General features: G+C 48.0%; 6 protein-coding genes across 8 annotated transcripts; 2 read left to right on the top strand and 4 right to left on the bottom strand.

Annotated features, from left to right (window-relative positions):
• The first annotated feature begins 15 nt into the window (after nt 1-15).
• LOC9629758 (ABC transporter G family member 34) lies at nt 16-6,042 on the top strand. Its single transcript, XM_024661471.1, has 25 exons — nt 16-155; nt 205-563; nt 624-744; nt 796-884; nt 936-1,020; nt 1,071-1,230; nt 1,289-1,365; nt 1,419-1,472; nt 1,523-1,613; nt 1,669-1,970; nt 2,021-2,299; nt 2,364-2,680; nt 2,731-2,891; nt 2,944-3,047; nt 3,103-3,256; nt 3,312-3,401; nt 3,451-3,557; nt 3,618-3,950; nt 4,013-4,303; nt 4,362-4,445; nt 4,500-4,633; nt 4,688-4,915; nt 4,973-5,144; nt 5,202-5,456; nt 5,517-6,042. The coding sequence occupies exons 2-25, from the start codon at nt 244-246 to the stop codon at nt 5,784-5,786; spliced, it is 4,278 nt and encodes a 1,425-aa protein (XP_024517239.1). The 5' UTR covers nt 16-155; nt 205-243; the 3' UTR covers nt 5,787-6,042.
• LOC9629757 (crossover junction endonuclease MUS81) lies at nt 5,816-8,488 on the bottom strand. 2 transcript variants are annotated; one of them, XM_024661474.1, is made up of 14 exons: nt 8,276-8,488; nt 8,139-8,224; nt 8,000-8,078; nt 7,852-7,941; nt 7,656-7,784; nt 7,311-7,600; nt 7,220-7,240; nt 7,031-7,166; nt 6,922-6,979; nt 6,697-6,855; nt 6,564-6,643; nt 6,279-6,513; nt 6,138-6,224; nt 5,816-6,088 (listed from the first exon to the last, which is right to left on the bottom strand). In XM_024661474.1, exons 1-14 carry the CDS (start codon nt 8,461-8,463, stop codon nt 5,972-5,974), a joined length of 1,755 nt encoding a protein of 584 aa, XP_024517242.1. In that variant the 5' UTR covers nt 8,464-8,488; the 3' UTR covers nt 5,816-5,971. The 2 variants fall into 2 exon arrangements, with proteins under 2 accessions (XP_024517242.1, XP_024517243.1); XM_024661475.1 differs by lacking the exons at nt 5,816-6,088; nt 6,138-6,224 and having other exon boundaries at nt 6,290-6,487.
• Nucleotide 8,489: 1 nt separating this feature from the next.
• Nucleotides 8,490-10,951, bottom strand: LOC112341416 (suppressor protein SRP40-like). The gene is made up of 5 exons (XM_024661473.1): nt 9,044-10,951; nt 8,954-8,986; nt 8,848-8,895; nt 8,724-8,785; nt 8,490-8,660 (listed from the first exon to the last, which is right to left on the bottom strand). Exons 1-5 carry the CDS (start codon nt 10,874-10,876, stop codon nt 8,561-8,563), a joined length of 2,076 nt encoding a protein of 691 aa, XP_024517241.1. The 5' UTR covers nt 10,877-10,951; the 3' UTR covers nt 8,490-8,560.
• A 648-nt stretch (nt 10,952-11,599) lies between these two features.
• Nucleotides 11,600-13,908, bottom strand: LOC9629756 (calmodulin-binding protein 60 B). 2 transcript variants are annotated; one of them, XM_024661476.1, is made up of 8 exons: nt 13,692-13,908; nt 13,473-13,617; nt 13,339-13,414; nt 13,207-13,265; nt 12,643-13,139; nt 12,401-12,561; nt 12,118-12,321; nt 11,600-12,060 (listed from the first exon to the last, which is right to left on the bottom strand). In XM_024661476.1, exons 2-8 carry the CDS (start codon nt 13,580-13,582, stop codon nt 11,815-11,817), a joined length of 1,353 nt encoding a protein of 450 aa, XP_024517244.1. In that variant the 5' UTR covers nt 13,583-13,617; nt 13,692-13,908; the 3' UTR covers nt 11,600-11,814. The 2 variants fall into 2 exon arrangements, with proteins under 2 accessions (XP_024517244.1, XP_002987508.2); XM_002987462.2 differs by lacking the exon at nt 13,692-13,908 and having other exon boundaries at nt 13,473-13,682.
• Nucleotides 13,909-14,415: 507 nt separating this feature from the next.
• Nucleotides 14,416-15,442, bottom strand: LOC9630228 (microsomal glutathione S-transferase 3). The gene is made up of 5 exons (XM_002987461.2): nt 15,162-15,442; nt 15,050-15,091; nt 14,858-14,988; nt 14,730-14,774; nt 14,416-14,658 (listed from the first exon to the last, which is right to left on the bottom strand). The coding sequence occupies exons 1-5, from the start codon at nt 15,351-15,353 to the stop codon at nt 14,526-14,528; spliced, it is 543 nt and encodes a 180-aa protein (XP_002987507.2). The 5' UTR covers nt 15,354-15,442; the 3' UTR covers nt 14,416-14,525.
• An 80-nt stretch (nt 15,443-15,522) lies between these two features.
• LOC9630227 (60S ribosomal protein L10) lies at nt 15,523-16,633 on the top strand. The gene is made up of 5 exons (XM_002987531.2): nt 15,523-15,532; nt 15,673-15,991; nt 16,057-16,239; nt 16,304-16,385; nt 16,507-16,633. Exons 1-5 carry the CDS (start codon nt 15,523-15,525, stop codon nt 16,579-16,581), a joined length of 669 nt encoding a protein of 222 aa, XP_002987577.2. The 3' UTR covers nt 16,582-16,633.
• Nucleotides 16,634-16,667: the final 34 nt, after the last annotated feature.

Here is a 16,667-nt window from a genome sequence, read left to right as displayed (position 1 = left end):
GCATTGTAGCTAGTCAGTCAGTCGGTCGGAAACGACAAGCAGGATATTGATTTCCATACTGCGGCGGCGACGAGACTGGTTGGCTCTCTTGTCCTATAGTTTGAAAGAACCATCGGTGACTCCGGAGGAACATAATGCACTGCCGCTATCAAGAGGTACTCTTTGGAGTTGATTCAAATCTGTGTGAAGTGTTTCTTGATCCAGGGACGATAGATAATTCTGGATCTCGTTTCCTAACCACAAATGTCAACGGACAATCCTCTCTGGAACAACCCGCTCACGAGGAGCTCCCGGAGAGAAGGCACGGTCTTCTCACGGTCGTCGACTCGTGAGAGACAACTAAATGAGGAGGAAGCACTGCTGTGGGCCGCACTTGAGAAGCTGCCTACTTACAACCGGTTGAGAACATCAATTCTCAAAGATGTGTCGGGTAGCAGGCTTGAACAGGTCGATCTTTCAAAGCTCGGTGTTGAGCACAAGCAGAGGATTGTGCAGACGATAATTGGGATTGGCGAAGAAGACAACGAGCTGTTCTTGTCCAAGCTACGGGATAGGATTGACAGGTATCTGTCGCTCCTGTTTTTGCTTGACTTTTCAAACTAAGATCTCCTACTCTTGTCCAGGGTCGGCTTAAAACTCCCTGAGATTGAAGTTCGTTTCAAACGCCTTCATGTCGTTGCACACGTTCACGTTGGAAGCAGGGCTTTGCCAACGCTATGGAACACAACACTCAACTGGATAGAGGTTTTAACTCATCTGCCTGTGTCCGATGTTTCTCAAATCTGCATGCTGCAGAGCATACTGGACATGGTGCGCCTTGTCCCCACCAGAAAAAGATCCCTTACCGTCCTAAACAACATTAGCGGGATAATAAAACCATCGAGGTCGGTTTCATGTCCATCTCTTTCCTTGCGTAAATCGGGAAGCTTTTCCAGGATAACACTGCTCCTTGGACCTCCCGGATCTGGAAGAACCACATTTCTTCTCGCTCTTTCTGGGAAGCTCAGGGATGACTTGAAGGTCAGAGTGAAATGGACCGTATTGCACTGCCTAAACTTTAGAATTTGCAGGTAACTGGAAGTGTTACCTACAATGGTCATGAATTACACGAGTTTGTGCCTCAACGAACTGCTTCATACACAAGTCAAAATGACGTACACCTGGGCGAACTGACAGTACGGGAGACATTTGACTTCTCATCGCGCTGCCAAGGTGTTGGCTCTTCATACGGTCAGTATGTTGTTGTTACTTGCTCTACAAACTCCAACTTCTCTTGCCTGCAACGCAGAAATGTTATCTGAACTGGCCAAGCGTGAGAGAGCAACAGGAATCAAGCCAGATCCAGATATCGATGCGTTTATGAAAGTATGTGATGTTGTGCTCGTGATCCTGACCTGGATTTGTGCTGGCATTTGCAGGCCTCAGCCATTCAAGGCCAAAGAACAAGTATAGTTTCCGACTATGTTCTCAAGGTAGTCTTGTTTTTTTGTTGAGAATGTTCTCAAATTGTATCAACTTATAGATTCTGGGTCTCGACATTTGCGGAGACATCTTTGTGGGGAATGACATGTTGAGAGGAATTTCCGGAGGTCAGAAAAAAAGAGTCACTACAGGTATGTTATCTTCTTGTTTAGTTTTCTTAATAGCAAAGATTATAATTGTGTCCAGGGGAGATGCTTGTTGGGCCCGTAAAAGCATTTTTCATGGACGAGATTTCTACTGGTCTGGACAGCTCAACAACTTATCAGATTGTCAAGTGTCTCAAGCAATCCGTTCATGCAACGAGTGGCACTATGGTCATCTCATTACTGCAGCCGGCGCCTGAAACATATGATCTGTTTGACGACGTTATTCTCTTATCCGAGGGCCAAATCGTATACCAAGGACCTCGTACTACTGTTCTTGAATTCTTCGAGGCTCAGGGATTCCGATGTCCAGAAAGAAAAGGCGTCGCTGATTTCCTACAAGAGGTCTGACTTTAGACTTGGTTTTAAGCTCTACTCACCAGTTCATGCATCAGGTGACTTCGAGAAAAGATCAAAGTCAATACTGGGCATTGGATGAGCCATATTCATACGTCTCCGTGGAGGACTTCGTTGAAGCGTTTAAAAAATTTAGCGTGGGTCAGCGACTTGTATCGGAGTTATCACGACCGTTTGACAAGTCAACCAGCCATCCCGCGGCTCTGGTTACCGAGAAATTCTCATTAACAAACTGGGAACTGTTTCAGGCATGCCTTGCCAGAGAATGGCTGTTGATGAGAAGAAACTCGTTTCTCTTCATTTTCAAGGCTGTACAGGTAACAACTATTGTTTTTTTTGCTTTTATCTCCCAATATTCAACATTCTTATCTCTTTTTCCAGATTAGCATTATTTCAGTCATCGGGATGACAGTGTTTTTGCGTACCGAAATGCATCATGAAACCGTCGGTGATGGAAACAAGTACCTTGGTGCTTTGTTTTATGGCCTGCTCAACGTGGCCTTCAATGGGATGGCTGAAATGGCCATGACCGTCGTTTATCTTCCAGTTTTCTACAAGCAGAGAGACCTCTTGTTCTATCCTGCTTGGGCGTATGCACTGCCAGTCATACTTTTGAAAATCCCGGTGTCTGTTATGGACTCTGCAATATGGACCGTCATCACTTACTATGTTATAGGCTTCGCACCAGAGGCTAGCAGGTAATTGTTTCCTTTACGTGATGGTTGATTTGCCTACACGGCTATTGCAGGTTTTTCAAGCAGTTCCTCCTCTTCATTTGTCTCCATATTATGTCGCTGGGATTGTTTCGCATGGTTGGCGCACTGTCTCGAACTATAGTTGTGGCAAACACTCTAGGCTCTTTCCAGTTCCTGCTTATGTGCGCACTAGGAGGCTTTATCTTGTCCAGAGGTAAACATTGTTGGTCGCTTTTCCTTCTCGCTCAGCAAGAATGTTTGTGCAGAGAACATTCCAAATTGGCTAACTTGGGGTTATTGGAGTACGCCGCTGTCTTATGCGCAGAATGCACTCTCTGCCAACGAGTTTCTTGCCCATCGCTGGCAAAGAGTACATGTTTCTTTGCTGCTGTTTGTTGTGTTGCTCACCAAAACCTTCGTTGTAGCCTTCTAATTCTTCAGATACTGTTGGAGTTGCTTTCCTTAAATCTCGTGGATTATTTCCGAACGAGTATTGGTATTGGATTGGCGTTGGAGCTTTGCTTGGGTTCGGAGCTGTGTACAATTTCCTGTACATTGTCGCATTAAGCTATCTTGATCGTAAGTTCTTTCTTGCGCGTAGTGCAAGTTGCTAACTTGCTGTTTCTGATACCAGCTTTCCAAAATTCTCGGGGAGCTATTTCGGAAGAAAAGACTAAAGACAAAGACATTTCAGTCTCCGAGGCCAGTAAAACCTGGGATAGCGGTACGTTTTTCCATTGTTCTCCTTTTCGTTGACACTTTACCTTGAGCAGTGGAAGGGATTGAAATGGCATTGGCAACTAAAACAGGGATGGTGCTGCCGTTTCCTCCCCTGTCAATTTCTTTCTCCCATGTCAACTATTACGTTGACATGCCTTTGGTATGAGTGCATTTAAGAATTTTCCTTTTGTTTTGACGCATATTCTGGATTGCAAAACAGGAAATGAAGAAGCAAGGAGTGTCTGACGACAAGCTGCAGCTGCTACAAGACATTACTGGAGCCTTCCGACCAGGAGTTCTTACGGCACTCGTTGGCGTGAGTGGTGCTGGAAAGACAACGCTGATGGACGTCCTTGCAGGCAGAAAGACAGGTGGGTACATCGAGGGAAGCGTCAATATCTCCGGGTTTCCCAAAAAGCAAGAGACATTTGCTCGAATCTCTGGATACTGCGAGCAAAATGATATTCACTCCCCATATGTGACAGTAAGAGAATCAATTACTTACTCGGCATGGCTTCGTCTGTCTCAAGAGATTGACAGCAGAACCAGAAAGGTAAGTTTTGCGTGGTTTTATTGTTCTTTTCATTCTCGTAATGGTGGCTGGATTAACTGCAGATGTTTGTTCAAGAAGTCTTAAATCTTGTGGAGCTCACTCCCGTCCAGAATGGTCTTGTTGGCCTTCCTGGGGTCAGCGGGCTTTCCACCGAGCAGAGGAAGCGGCTGACAATTGCAGTGGAGCTTGTTGCGAATCCGTCCATCATTTTTATGGATGAACCAACATCGGGACTGGATGCAAGAGCTGCGGCGGTGGTCATGCGCGCCGTCAGAAACACTGTCAAAACCGGCCGAACCGTTGTCTGTACCATACATCAACCGAGTATTGATATCTTCGAAATGTTTGATGAGGTACGTAAGACCACATATATTTGCAACTTCTGAGGGAATGACTTTGTGAATTGTGAAGCTCTTGCTGATGAAACGTGGAGGCCAAGTTATCTATGCAGGACCATTGGGCACAAACTCTTGCCATCTGATTGAGTACCTCGAGGTACTCCAAAAGTTAACTTTCTCTGCCTATCTGACTGACCTTTATGAAATATAGGCCGTCGAGGGAATTCCAAAGATTGGTGATGGTATCAATCCAGCAACTTGGATGCTAGATGTAACGTCTCAAACTGTCGAGAGCCAGCTGAGGATAGACTTCGCCACGATCTACAAGGAATCGTCGCTGTACAAGTAAGCGTTCAGAGTCTTGCGTTACGGTGCCTTGAATAACAATCTAATACACAGGCGCAATGAAGATCTCGTGGAGGAGCTCAGCACTCCGGCTCCTGGTTCTAAGGACTTGTACTTCACGTCAACATTCTCCCAGACCTTTGTGGAGCAGTGCAAAGCATGCCTGTGGAAGCAGTACTGGTCATACTGGAGAAATCCTCAGTATCAACTTGTTCGCCTCTGCTTCACTGCCTTCGTCTCGCTTATGTTTGGGGTCATCTTCTGGGGCTGTGGATCCAAAAGGTACACGATCTCCTTTCTTCATTCTTGTTCGTCATACCAAACAAGCTTGCATTGCAGGGATACTCAGCAAGACGTCTTCAACGTCACCGGCGTTTTGTATCTGGTAGTTCTCTTCGTAGGAGTGAACAACGCAGCATCTGTGATACCGGTTGTCGATATAGAACGCACCGTTTATTACCGAGAAAGAGCTGCTGGAATGTATTCTCCGCTGCCATATGCGATCGCGCAGGTACAAGAGTTCTTTCTTTTCTTTATTTTCTCATGCGAGTTGAAAATGGATTCACAGGTCGTTATTGAGGTCCCTTATCTCTTGACTCAGACAGTAATCTTCGGGCTTGTAGTTTATCCAATGGTCCAGTTCGAGTGGACAGTCGTCAAGTTCTTCTGGTTCATGTTCTTCTCGTTCTTCAGTTTTTGGTACTTCACGCTCTACGGGATGATGATCCTTGCTCTCTCTCCGAATGGACAATTCGCTGCCATTATTTCGTCGTTCTTCTATATCATGTGGAACCTCTTCTCGGGATTCCTGATTCCATACTCGGTAAGAGAAAGACTGGAAAATACTTACTTCGTTAACATGTTTTGCTTTGTACCGATACAGCAAATCCCCGTGTGGTGGCAGTGGTATTACTGGATTTCTCCCGTTGCATGGACTCTATACGGCTTGATAACTTCCCAGCTCGGAGACGTGAAATCCTTCATGCAAATACCAGAGCAAGCACCAGTCCGAGTGGAGGATTTTATCAGGGACAGGTTCAACTTTCGCTACGACTTTCTGGGCCTCATGGCCGGCGTGCATGTGGCATTTGTCATCCTTTCTATCCTCGTCTTCGCGTTTTGCATCAAGCACTTCAACTTTCAGCGGCGTTAAATAGATACCGGACTAGATTTCTATGCCTGGACGAAACGCAAGCTTCATTAATGAGGAAACAGGTAATCTTGTTTGCTGACCTCGGTGTGAGCTCGCAAGATCACAGCCTGGGTTATAATGTGATTTGAGGGAGTCAAAAGAGCTGTATACTATCCTTTAGCCAACGGTTGCAAGTAGAAAAATCGTCATGGAGCCCAGAAAAAGTTGTAAACGTTTCTGCTCACTACACCGCTAATGGATTTGTTCTTGTTTAGTATCCCAAGCCCTGTCAAAAGATTCTTTTGTTTGGAAACATCTCCTTCCTGTCAACGAGATATAAGCCTAACTCCAAGAAAATAAACAAATCCTTACCAGCGCAGTGTATGCTTGAGCCAGAGCCAACACAGTTGGATACCTGTCCAGGATGGAAAGAGCTATGTCCTCCGTTACATGCCTTATCTGTAACAAACCACACACAGATAGATGATAAAGCGCCGAACACGGTCGACTTACTTGCATGAGTTGCACCCCGAACACATCTGTCACTCTTTCCTTCTCGACGTCGCTGCAGTGCTCCAGGAACTCCTGGTAGCTCATGCATCGCTTGCTTTCACCAGACAAGCTACCTGTCTCACCGCTGTAACGCCTGTTGATTGCATTCGTAAGCTCTCCATATCTGCTTATTGTGTCGTGAGTGTCTCGTGTCCTCTGGACGTCGAATCCTTCAAGTATTTCGGTTGTCAGAGCTCTGGTTATCGATGATAAACGAGTGAGCCTCAAAGGAAACAAAAAACTCACGCAGTTTTTATGCTTTCCGCGCCGTCTATCAGATTTGGATCGCCCTCAATAAGATAAATTAACCGGGTTATCCCGCAGCGCTGTTTGCAATGAAAAAAGTTAAGCTTGGCTGAGCAATGAACGTCGCGCTTACCAATAGTCTTAGTTTCTGCGTCTTATAACGAGTATCTTTGATTGACGACCACAGGTCATCGACCGCTTTCCTTTCCACGATGAAGTCCAATACAAACTCCTGCCTCGTGAGCTTGTTGTACGCCACCCACGTAGCGTCTCCAACTGGTAGATGTCTCACCTAAAAAACGAAGAGAGCAAAAACTCAAACACGAGCACACCTCGCATATAATCAAACGCAGCTTACCTCGACATCTACTTTGTATTGTTGTCGCAACCGTTCGGCAAACATTGACTTCGAAGTTCTAAAACTCAATGCTTAGAACCACCTCATAAGCATGGTAGGAATAACTTACCCCCTACCACCGCGTGTAAAGCATTCTCTGTCATCCAAAATCAAGATAACATTGTATACATTAGCGAAACTTTCGCCCTCACTCAGAGGAGGAACAGCAAGACAGGATTTTGTGCTGCCGATGCTTGCTCCAGTTCCTGCCGTGAAACAGACTTAGAAATTATCCTCCTGGACAAAAATAAAGGCCTACCCGTGACTGGTGTTGCCTGATCTGCAAAGTTGATAAGGAACGAAAAAAAAAGGTAAGGGACCAGTGAGACATGCTATAGAACAAGCCATACCCGCTCCATGAAGTCTAGTCTCATTCGATTTTATCTGCCGCTCACACCGCATTATGGTAGGTGCCTTTGCAGCAGCAGCAACAGCAGCATAAGTTGGACCTGGATTTCGGTTCACAGTGCAAACTGGAGAAGAACTCTGGTTTTGGGACGAGTTTTGATTTGTGGAAGGAGAAGCATTTGTAGGCTGGGCCTGACTAGAAGTCTGTTTTGATGTTGTGGAAGCATCCAGCAAACCACCTCTCAGGCAACACTCCTTTGCAGTTTCATGGCCTTCTTCTGTCAGCATGTACCTGTTGCAACACGCGTTATCAATTCTAGTGAGGCCACAAAACATGGAGAACGTACTTCGCGGGACAACTCGACTTGACAACAAGTCCTTTCGAGATAAGCGTCTTCATGGACGACCAGCCCGAGTACCAGTCCTTGGTAGAGTCACCAAATCGCCCACTCCCACTTGAGTTTTTGTTCGATGGCCTGTCTACAACTTGTGAGCTGACAAAAATACAGGAAAAGAAGGAAGAAAAACCAAGCCAATTCTTACTGAATTTGCATCTTAGAGAGTCCGCTAAGTTCTGCGGCGTCAATGAGCTCTTGCTTCATCATGTATGACTTCCCTTCGTTTAGAAAGCCTCTGCTCAAACAAAAGCAAAAAGAATGGAAGTGATCGATGCATTTTAGAATTAAAGTACCCGTATAAAGTGATTAATAACGCATATGGTGCTGAATTCTTCTGTGGTAAATATCTCCTCGTTGTTTTCCTCTTCTTCGCTGCGTCAATCTCTCCTGGTCAAGAAAATCACAAGGAAAAAGAGTAGAAAATTCACATACATTGTGAAGCATTCTCTTGAGAAGCGTGCTCCAAACCATCACCGAAAAAATCCTTGAGCTGCTTGAGCATCCAAGCGCCAATTCCTCTGGAATGGCAACGGTCGGACAAGAAAAACACTAGAAAATCTGCCACTCACCTGACCTTGGCAGCCTCTTTGAGGGTACAAATCGGCGCCTTGTGATCGCACACATTCCTGTACGCCGTCGTGAATGTGGCATCCAGATTGTCGCTGAAGCTGGGCTTCTGCATCAGCTCCTCGCGCTTCCAGTAGATGTAGAGCGCCAAGCCCTCGTTCTGCTCGCACGCCACGGGCCTCGTCGCCATGGCTGCCAGGAACCCTAAACCCTCCCTTGGCGCTCAAAGAGACGAGCATATTCCAAAAAATTTGGTACTAAGTACCATACAATTCCGATAGGTCTCTTTAATCCTCATAGTCAAACTTGATGGAGTGTGAAGCTCCATCGATGGTACCACCACGGTAAGATCCACGCTTCTTCTTCGTTTTCTCGTGTCGAAAGCCCCTGGAGAAGGTGTTAAAACTTAGAGCAATGGAACTTTGTTAAAAACTTAGCTATGGAACTTACCTTCCTCTCACTTGACCGAGAACTTCCTGGGCCTTGGCACCCCATCCCGTCTCAGCACCACTCTGGCCACGAAACGAGCGCACAGATCAAAGAAGTTTAACACAAGGTAGCCTGTGAGAGTTACCTTTGCCCAGTATGAATTGTCTTGGAGCCTGGAATCTACAAACTCGACCTGTAGAGCAGTGTTTAGCGTTAGCGTTCAAGCGATTTGTTCTAGAAAGCCTACTTACTTGCGAGGAATCCACTCTCTGGAAAGCTTTCGGCTAGACGAAGAGCACGGAGTTAGAAAAGAAACATGACAGGAACGAGCTTTCACGTACCTTCTTACTGTCAGACTCGCTGCCGTTTTGATCCGCTGCACGACCTCGTTTTTTGCTACGCTTGTCAGAAGATTCATCTTCCACTTTCGGGACCTCTGGCTCTTCGGGTGGCACAGTCGCAGAGCACTCCTTCAGTGGTTTCTCTTCCTCGTTCTTTTCCGTCCCCTTCTTTGCTTTCCTTTTCTTCGCCGGTGCCTCAGGCTCTGGGTTCTCGAGTGGCATGCTGCCAGCGTTCGCATTTCCGTTGCCATCCTCTTTCGCCTTTCTCGACTTCTTTGTTTTCGGTATGCCCGCAAGCTCCGAACTCTCGACTAGGCTCTTCGTCTCGTCAGTGTTCTTCACCTTCTTCTGTTTCTCAGGCTCCGCCTCAGTCTCAGTATCAGGACTCTTCTTCGACTTCTTTCCACCACTCTCACGCTCCTTCTTTGCCTTTTTTCTCTTCCGCTCAGTGTCGTGCTGCGATGCAATATCACCATCTGTGTTCTCCTTGCTCTCATTGGCCTTCTCTGCGTGCTCGAGCACGTCAGACTCCCCGTCAATTTCCGAGTTCTTTTCTTTGGGCTCGTCAACCTCCGGTACATTCGGCTTCTCACCTCCAGTTTTTCGCTTCTTTTTCTTCGGCACCTCTTTGGCAACCTCGGGCTCCTTCATCGAATTCGTCTCTGCAAGCTCGGGAGCACTGCTCGAGGCCCCCTCCTTTGTTTTCTTCTTTTTCGGCTTCCCGTCATGCTTTAGTTCGTCATCACCAACGCGCTGCTTGGTCTGCTTTTTGTCACAGTCCTCTTCGTTCTTCTTTTGCGCTTTATCCTTTGACTCTGTTACTTCTCCACTTCCGACCTCCTCGGGGACCCGCTCCCTATCCTCTTTGGTCTTCTTTGCCTTCTTTTTCTTTGGCACCTGCGCAACGACTTTAACCTGCTTCGTAGCGTCGTCACTCACCTCCATCGGCATTTTCTCTTTATCCTTTGACTCTGCTACCTCTCCACTTCTAGGTGCGATGGTGGCCTCCTCGGGGACCTGCTCGCTCTCCTCTTTGGCCTTCTTCGCCTTCCTTTTCTTTTGCACACGAGCAACGGTTTCTACTTCATCGACTTTAACCTGCTTAGCAGCTTCATCGCTCTCCTCCATCTTCGTTTTCATCTTATCTGGAACCTCAGGCTCTACTTCCTCAGCAATGGCTTGCTTAGCAACCTCTTCCTTCTCCATCCTTTTCTTTGTCCTCTTCTTCGGGACCTCCGGCTCAGCATTGTCTTGCTTAGCAGCCTCTTCCTTCTCCTCCATCTTGATCTTCGTTTTCTTCTTTTTTGGTACCTCCAGCTCTCCTTCCTCAGCATTGGTGGCAGCCTCTTCCATCTTCTTCTTTGTTTTTGGTACCCCCGGCTCTACTTCCTCAGCAGAATTGGCTTGCTCAGAAGACTCCTCTGTCCTTTTCTTTGATTTCTTCTTTTTTGGTACCTCCGGCTGCTTAGCAACCTGTTCTTCCCCCTCCTTTCGATCGTGCTCTACATCCTCAGCTATACTCTGCTTGGCATCCTTACTCTCTGCCTTTTCACTCTTTCCTTTCTTTGCCTTGTTCTTCCTTGGCACCTCAGCGTCTTGATCCTGCTCGGCCTCAGCCTCCGTGCTCTTCCTGGCCTTCTTCCTAGATTTGGAAGGCTTCCCCAAGCATGAATCTCCGTCCCCAGCTATCGGCGTCTCACTTGCATCGTCAACTTTCTTCGTTTTCTTCGTTTTCTGCTTCGGCGCCTCCTCTAGAGCTCCATTCTCTAATTCCTGAGCTACCTTCTTCTTCTTCGATCGAGGCTTCTCCTTTGGATTCGCTCCAGGAGCCATTTCTCCGATCAATGACAGTCTACACGAGGCCTACCTCCATTGCCGTGAATGCCGTCGCCATTGCATGCCCTAACTTAAACCCTAGCTCTTTTTCAAATCAGGCGATTAGATTGGTCCAACGACATCTCAACCGTTCGTTTCGCAGGGCGCACTCTTGGCTATGGCGAGTTGATTGAGAGATCCGCGCCATAGCGCTCACATTTCTCTTCCTCTCAAGGTACTGGAGAACGTGAAATGAATCGACACTATGGCCCGGCTACGAAAGTCCAAGAAATCGATTAGCTTCCAGCAAGAAAAGAGCATGGAGAAGGCCGAGGATCAAAATGCTGTGAGTGCCACAAAGAGATCGATAGGAGAGCTAGAGGGCACAAGTGAGCTCCAGCCACATCCACATCCACAGCCGAGCGCTACCACTACATCACAATCGCAAGAACTCGACCAATTCACAGGGCGCAAAGTGAGGAAGAGATTCGGCCGGAAGCTCTACAACGGTGAAGTAAGGAGCTACGACAAGGAAACCAAGTGGTACTGGATCGTCTACGAGGATGGCGATGAGGAAGAAGTGGACTGGAATGATCTGGAGAAGATCTTGGTGCCACTGGAAGAAGAAGAACCAAAGATCACACCACCTCCAATTACTAACAAGCGTCCCAAGAAGGATGACTTCGTCTTTTGGTGACCAAGCTTTGGTTTTTGTTATTCTTTTCTTTTTTCTTTGTTTTGTTTTTTGTTCTTCCTGTAATGAAATGTATCTCTAGATCCCTCTGTACAGATTTTGTACCAAAATCACGAGCAGCGCAGCACAAAAGAGGCACAAAAACGAGACCTGTCGACTTCGAGGGGCGCTTACTTGATGAACCAACGAAAGCTGCCGCTGCTGCCACTCTTCTCGATCTTCTCGACGGTAGCTAGCTACGAACAATCGAAACGCTTCGTGATCACGGCATGTAGGACGAGTATCTTCCCAGGTTCCCGGCTGATCCGGGTCTCTGTTGCTGGTTTCCAAGCAGTCCCTGTTGTTGCTGCTGTTGCCGCGAGCTCTGGCGGCCTGGAACGGGATCTTCCGTGTGAGCGTCGAGGCCTCGTAGCATATGAGGCTTTGGAACTGCCAGTGCCTCGCCATCGTATTCCACCACCCTTTCCCAGTTCTCGTACGCGACTTTGACGAGCTTGTCCACGTAAACCTGTGGAAGACGAACTAAGTTTTGGCAAAACCGTAAGAGAGAAATGAGGATTCAGACCTTTTCGCTGTCGGACAAAGAATCTGCGGACACGTACTGGCCGTCGGCGATCAATCCCATCAGCTGGAAAATGTTGTTGAAAATGACTCCGATGTTATGTCGCTCGTCCGCATAGTAGACGTGAAGCTTGCCACTCAACACGCATGTCTTTGCGTGCTCCACAGTTCCTTCCCACATCTTGTTGGACATTCCATTTCCCAGCACCTGAGATTGAGCACAACGTTTAGCTTGTCCACAAACTAAAAAACTCTTCTAAGTAGAAACAGAAGTAGCGCTTGCTTACATTGCGCAACTTTTGAGGGTCCATGACAACCATTCGCAGGAAGTCTTCCACTGACTGTATCCCGTTTTGATTCAGCCGCTTGTGGAAAGCCCCGTCCTTTCCGATCTTATCCAGACGCCACACCTCGTCCGTTAATGCAGGTGGATAATGCTTCTTGTACACTGCACAAGAGCGCACGTAACATCGGTAAGCAGCATGTCAAAACCAAACAAAAAAAAGAAACAGTTCAGTCGCCAACTTACGTTCCCCTCTGTGATCTTTCACTGTGAACGATTCTGTCTTTGCTTCTCGAATACGAAGAACTTCGCTGCTAGCTCCCGACATCCGGACCCCAAGCCTGAATTTCCTGCTCCTGATCCAGCTCGAGTTATCTGTGAAGGTGAGCTCCCCAAGCGCTCCCACCCCTTCCTTCAATGTCAAGTGAGCCTCTCCCGTAAGCAAAGGCCTCTTGCCTTCGCGCTCCTTGACAACATGGTTCTCAAACTCGTCCTGCGTCCAGTCATCCTCATCGTCAACACTAAAGTCGCCTTCCAGAACTACGATATCTAACTTTGCTGAAGCTTCGGGTCCAGTCGTGACAACTTGACCTGTGGCTGCATCCTGGAGCACCACATGTATGCTAGACCCCTGCTCGCCTTCTACTTTGCTACCCGTGAAAAGCGGAAGCGCGAGCTTATTTCTGAATTGCAACCTCAACATCTTGTCGTTCGGGCCGGGGATCTTCTTTGGAGGCGAAGCTCTGGAGTAATCCTCGATCAGAACTTCCACAAAATCTAGAGAAAGGAGATGAAAGATCTAGCACTTACTTTAGTCCCAGTTTTGAAGATGGGAATTTTGACAGAGCTCGTTCAACCTCTTCACCAACCTGATCTCACAGAAGAAAGGAAAAGAAAACTTTGATGTCAAGGCATCGAAACAGAAAAAAGATAGAAACTCACAACTTTGCGGAGGAAAGGTTCCAGAGAGGTACACAGCTTTTGCATGCTATCCATTTTCACAGCTTCGAATATGACCCTGTTAGATAAGAAATGTTATGGCGAGATGAATTGGACTTGGTCATATCTTCTCTTACCCGGCAAGCGACTTTTGCCTCTTCTCTTCGGGCAATCCATCCCTGTTGCTGAAGCTGGCTTGCTTCTCCAGCGGCCTCTTCTCCCTCAGCGCATTCGGATTAAGCGTCATACCTAGAATCTCTCCAATTGCCCCAGACCTGAGTCCTGACCACCAAGACACACGAAGAATCAGTCATTGCTGCGCGAAATTCACATCTGGATCCCCAAAACCCCCAAACCTTAGCGTGCGCTTTCCCGATCCTTCTCGGAATTGGGAAGAATTCCCTCCTCTCGTGCGAGCTTGCGCGCGAGCAGCGCCGCCGCAGAGATTTTTGGCTGCGATGCGCGGAGAGGACGAATCTGAACCCTGCGAAGCAGCGCCCACGAAACCTCCTCCCAGCCTGCTGAAAATTTCCTCCACGCTTCCTCGCCAAAACTATAGCTACAATAATCCCAAAACCACAAAACCCGCGCCCGTGTGAACGCGACATAAGGGCCGCGTGGGCGCGGTGAGCTGGCAGCGGGCAACACAGTCTCCGCGTGCCACGGCGGCTCAGTCGGCGTAGGCGTGCGGGCAATCGCAAGTCACCACGTCAGCCCTGCTGCCACGCTGGCGCCTCTGGAATATTCTTACCGGGTCAAGTCAATCGCACACTCGTCTTAGTCAACGCGGGTCTCCATCATAAGTGGCGAGGAAGTCAATCCTGTATCTTTCTCGCGATCGTAATCCCTAACTTTTGTGCCAATTTTTCTGGGATAGGCCTCTCTAGCTGGATGGATTGATCGCCAACGTCAAAATTAAACTAGGCATGCCCAACACATTGGATGGAATCAAACGTCTCTCGAAGATTTGTATATCCTGGACTAGATTACGATCTAGAAACAATATCAGCGCAAGTTTTTCCACGTACGTAACATGGCGTTTGTCTACTTTGTGAATGCGTCGTCAAAGCAAGCCGCGGATGGATGGAATATAACCTGGTGCCGGCGCATATATTCGATGCTTTGGAATAGACTATAGAAAGCTCCCAAATTCTGGGAATCGGACAAAGAGAAAACTTACAAGCTTTTGTTTACGAGACGCGAGGGAAGAAAATGGCCGCGACCTGACTGCTTCCAAACACGATCGAGGTGACGAGGAGACCCAGCAATCCAAATGCATTCCAGATCCCCCTGAATCTATTGTCTGGATCGCCGGTGTAGTATCTACACAAAATCAAAGAAGATCAAGCCAAAAGCTAGAACTTCTCGATCGCAATTGAAGTGATTTCACTCACCCGAGCGAATAGACGACGCGTCCAATCACCCATACCATTCCAAAGCTGCATCAATCCGAGAGAAAAAAAAAGAGATTTTTTCACAGCCGATCGAGCTGGAACAAGGCTAGAGTTTCCAGAACACTCACACGGACGCGGTGATCGGGTAGCCCAAGCCCGACACAAGCAGCAGCGCCAGAAATGCCGGGTAGCTCTCGAGCGTGTTTTGATGCGCTCGCTGGTAGCAATTAAACACAGATTTCTCGGCATCCTCGTACATCTGTGCCATGCATGCACGAAAAAGTTCAAGTTTGATCACTGGGATCGCTCAAAAATCCCACCTGTGGATATTTCAATCCCACTTTTCGCCGCTGGATTCCCACCTGATCGATCGAATCAAGCAGCGCAGTCACTCGCGGGATCAATCAGCTAGAATGTAATGTAGATTCTCACCTGGACCGCTTGCCATTGCGTAAGAACAGCGCTGGATGCTGCTGTGAGCGCCACGAATCCAAACTCGGCGGGCAGTGGAGACGCCGCTCTCGCTTGCAATCTCGCCGCTCTGCTGCTGCAAATGCCAATGCCAATGCCATTCCTCGGCGGCTTCCTGGCGGCGCCGGCACCCACACTACACGCCATAGCCATTAACTCACAACCCTCGGATCGCGCGTCACTAGCAACGGCTTATATGTGTGCACGTGTCGCAAATGCGGCACTGGCCAACGTTTCTATACTTGGCCCATATTTAGGGTTCTTGGATCCTCCCTCCATCGCTAAGAGAATTGGGATTTTTCGCTGCTGCCGCTGCGCTGCCATGGGACGCCGTAAGATCTAGCTACATTCTTCCTCCTCCTCGATTACCATTCGCTCTCTTGGCGCCTCGAATCGATTCTTTGAAGAATGAGAGCTTTGAAATGGATTTTGGCGCGGTTTCTTGATCTTTGGTTCTTTGCTGTGATCCCAGGCCCCGCGCGCTGCTACCGCCAGATCAAGAACAAGCCCTACCCGAAGTCGCGCTACTGCCGCGGCGTACCCGACCCCAAGATCCGGATCTACGATGTGGGGGCGAAGAAGAAGGGCGTGGACGAGTTCTCGTTTTGCGTCCATCTGGTGAGCTGGGAGAAGGAGAATGTGTCGAGCGAGGCGCTCGAGGCCGCGCGCATCGCCTGCAACAAGTACATGGCCAAGTACGCTGGAAAGGACGCCTTTCATCTGCGCGTTCGAGTTCATCCTTACCACGTCCTGCGAATCAACAAGATGCTCTCGTGCGCTGGAGCTGACAGGTCTTTCTTTGATCGATAGATCCTTTCTTTCGATGTTTCTTTTGGGGTTCATCACTGTTCTATAGGCTCCAAACTGGAATGCGAGGAGCATTTGGAAAGCCACAAGGGACTTGCGCACGAGTAGCTATCGGCCAAGTTCTTCTCTCCGTTCGCTGCAAGGATCACAACAATGCCCACGCTCAAGAGGCTCTCCGCCGAGCAAAGTTTAAGTTCCCGGGTCGCCAGAAGATCATCGTCAGCCGAAAATGGTACGATATGCTGTTTTCTCCGATCATCCAAAGTTGATAACCAAGTTTGCGTCTATCAACTTAGGGGCTTCACCAAGTTCAACCGGGATGATTATCTTCGCTGGAAGCAAGAGAGACGAATCATCCCTGACGGTGTGAATGCAAAAGTAAGTGCAATCTTCTCAATTTCTCGATCTCCAGAGACAGATTCTTCCATAGATTGATCCACTGCATTGAATTCGACGCGATCAACTAAAAAAACTCCTTTTTTTTTTCTTTGTTTTTCAGCTGTTGGGAACTCGCGGGCCCCTTTGCAAGCGCGCACCGGGACAAGCGTTTCTCGAGGAGCCAAGCAAAGCATAAGAGACGCCTAAACAAAGAAATAGAAATAGGGAATCCAAAAAAGGGCCAGTGTCTTTTTTACACGTGGCGCAATGTCAGTGTAATCG

The sequence above is a fragment of the Selaginella moellendorffii genome, unplaced genomic scaffold (genome assembly GCF_000143415.4).
Source record: "Selaginella moellendorffii unplaced genomic scaffold, v1.0 SELMOscaffold_82, whole genome shotgun sequence".
Classification (NCBI taxonomy): Eukaryota; Viridiplantae; Streptophyta; class Lycopodiopsida; order Selaginellales; family Selaginellaceae; genus Selaginella; species Selaginella moellendorffii.
The sequence above is the reverse complement of the archived record's forward strand: the minus strand, read 5'-3'. Positions and strand labels throughout refer to the sequence as shown.

What these genes read in the sequence shown, in the direction of transcription:
- LOC9629758 (XM_024661471.1), top strand. Translation starts at nt 244, where the DNA reads ATGTCAACGGACAATCCTCTCTGGAACAACCCGCTCACGAGGAGCTCC. An exon ending in AGGCTTTATCTTGTCCAGAG is followed by an intron (nt 2,892 to 2,943) that starts GTAAACATTGTT and finishes ATGTTTGTGCAG; the next exon opens with AGAACATTCCAAATTGGCTA. An exon ending in TCTTCGAAATGTTTGATGAG is followed by an intron (nt 4,304 to 4,361) that starts GTACGTAAGACC and finishes TGAATTGTGAAG; the next exon opens with CTCTTGCTGATGAAACGTGG.
- LOC9629757 (XM_024661474.1), bottom strand. Translation starts at nt 8,463, where the DNA reads ATGGCGACGAGGCCCGTGGCGTGCGAGCAGAACGAGGGCTTGGCGCTC. An exon ending in TTTACACGCGGTGGTAGGGG is followed by an intron (nt 6,980 to 7,030) that starts GTAAGTTATTCC and finishes ATTGAGTTTTAG; the next exon opens with AACTTCGAAGTCAATGTTTG. An exon ending in CGCAGAAACTAAGACTATTG is followed by an intron (nt 6,644 to 6,696) that starts GTAAGCGCGACG and finishes CATTGCAAACAG; the next exon opens with CGCTGCGGGATAACCCGGTT.
- LOC112341416 (XM_024661473.1), bottom strand. Translation starts at nt 10,876, where the DNA reads ATGGCTCCTGGAGCGAATCCAAAGGAGAAGCCTCGATCGAAGAAGAAG. An exon ending in GCGAGTCTGACAGTAAGAAG is followed by an intron (nt 8,987 to 9,043) that starts GTACGTGAAAGC and finishes CTCTTCGTCTAG; the next exon opens with CCGAAAGCTTTCCAGAGAGT. An exon ending in CTCGGTCAAGTGAGAGGAAG is followed by an intron (nt 8,661 to 8,723) that starts GTAAGTTCCATA and finishes CACCTTCTCCAG; the next exon opens with GGGCTTTCGACACGAGAAAA.
- LOC9629756 (XM_024661476.1), bottom strand. Translation starts at nt 13,582, where the DNA reads ATGACGCTTAATCCGAATGCGCTGAGGGAGAAGAGGCCGCTGGAGAAG. An exon ending in AACCTTTCCTCCGCAAAGTT is followed by an intron (nt 13,266 to 13,338) that starts GTGAGTTTCTAT and finishes CTGTGAGATCAG; the next exon opens with GTTGGTGAAGAGGTTGAACG. An exon ending in GAAAGATCACAGAGGGGAAC is followed by an intron (nt 12,562 to 12,642) that starts GTAAGTTGGCGA and finishes GCTCTTGTGCAG; the next exon opens with TGTACAAGAAGCATTATCCA.
- LOC9630228 (XM_002987461.2), bottom strand. Translation starts at nt 15,353, where the DNA reads ATGGCTATGGCGTGTAGTGTGGGTGCCGGCGCCGCCAGGAAGCCGCCG. An exon ending in TGGGATTGAAATATCCACAG is followed by an intron (nt 14,989 to 15,049) that starts GTGGGATTTTTG and finishes TGCATGGCACAG; the next exon opens with ATGTACGAGGATGCCGAGAA. An exon ending in TACCCGATCACCGCGTCCGT is followed by an intron (nt 14,775 to 14,857) that starts GTGAGTGTTCTG and finishes GGATTGATGCAG; the next exon opens with CTTTGGAATGGTATGGGTGA.
- LOC9630227 (XM_002987531.2), top strand. An exon ending in TCGTGCGCTGGAGCTGACAG is followed by an intron (nt 15,992 to 16,056) that starts GTCTTTCTTTGA and finishes ACTGTTCTATAG; the next exon opens with GCTCCAAACTGGAATGCGAG. An exon ending in ATCATCGTCAGCCGAAAATG is followed by an intron (nt 16,240 to 16,303) that starts GTACGATATGCT and finishes CTATCAACTTAG; the next exon opens with GGGCTTCACCAAGTTCAACC.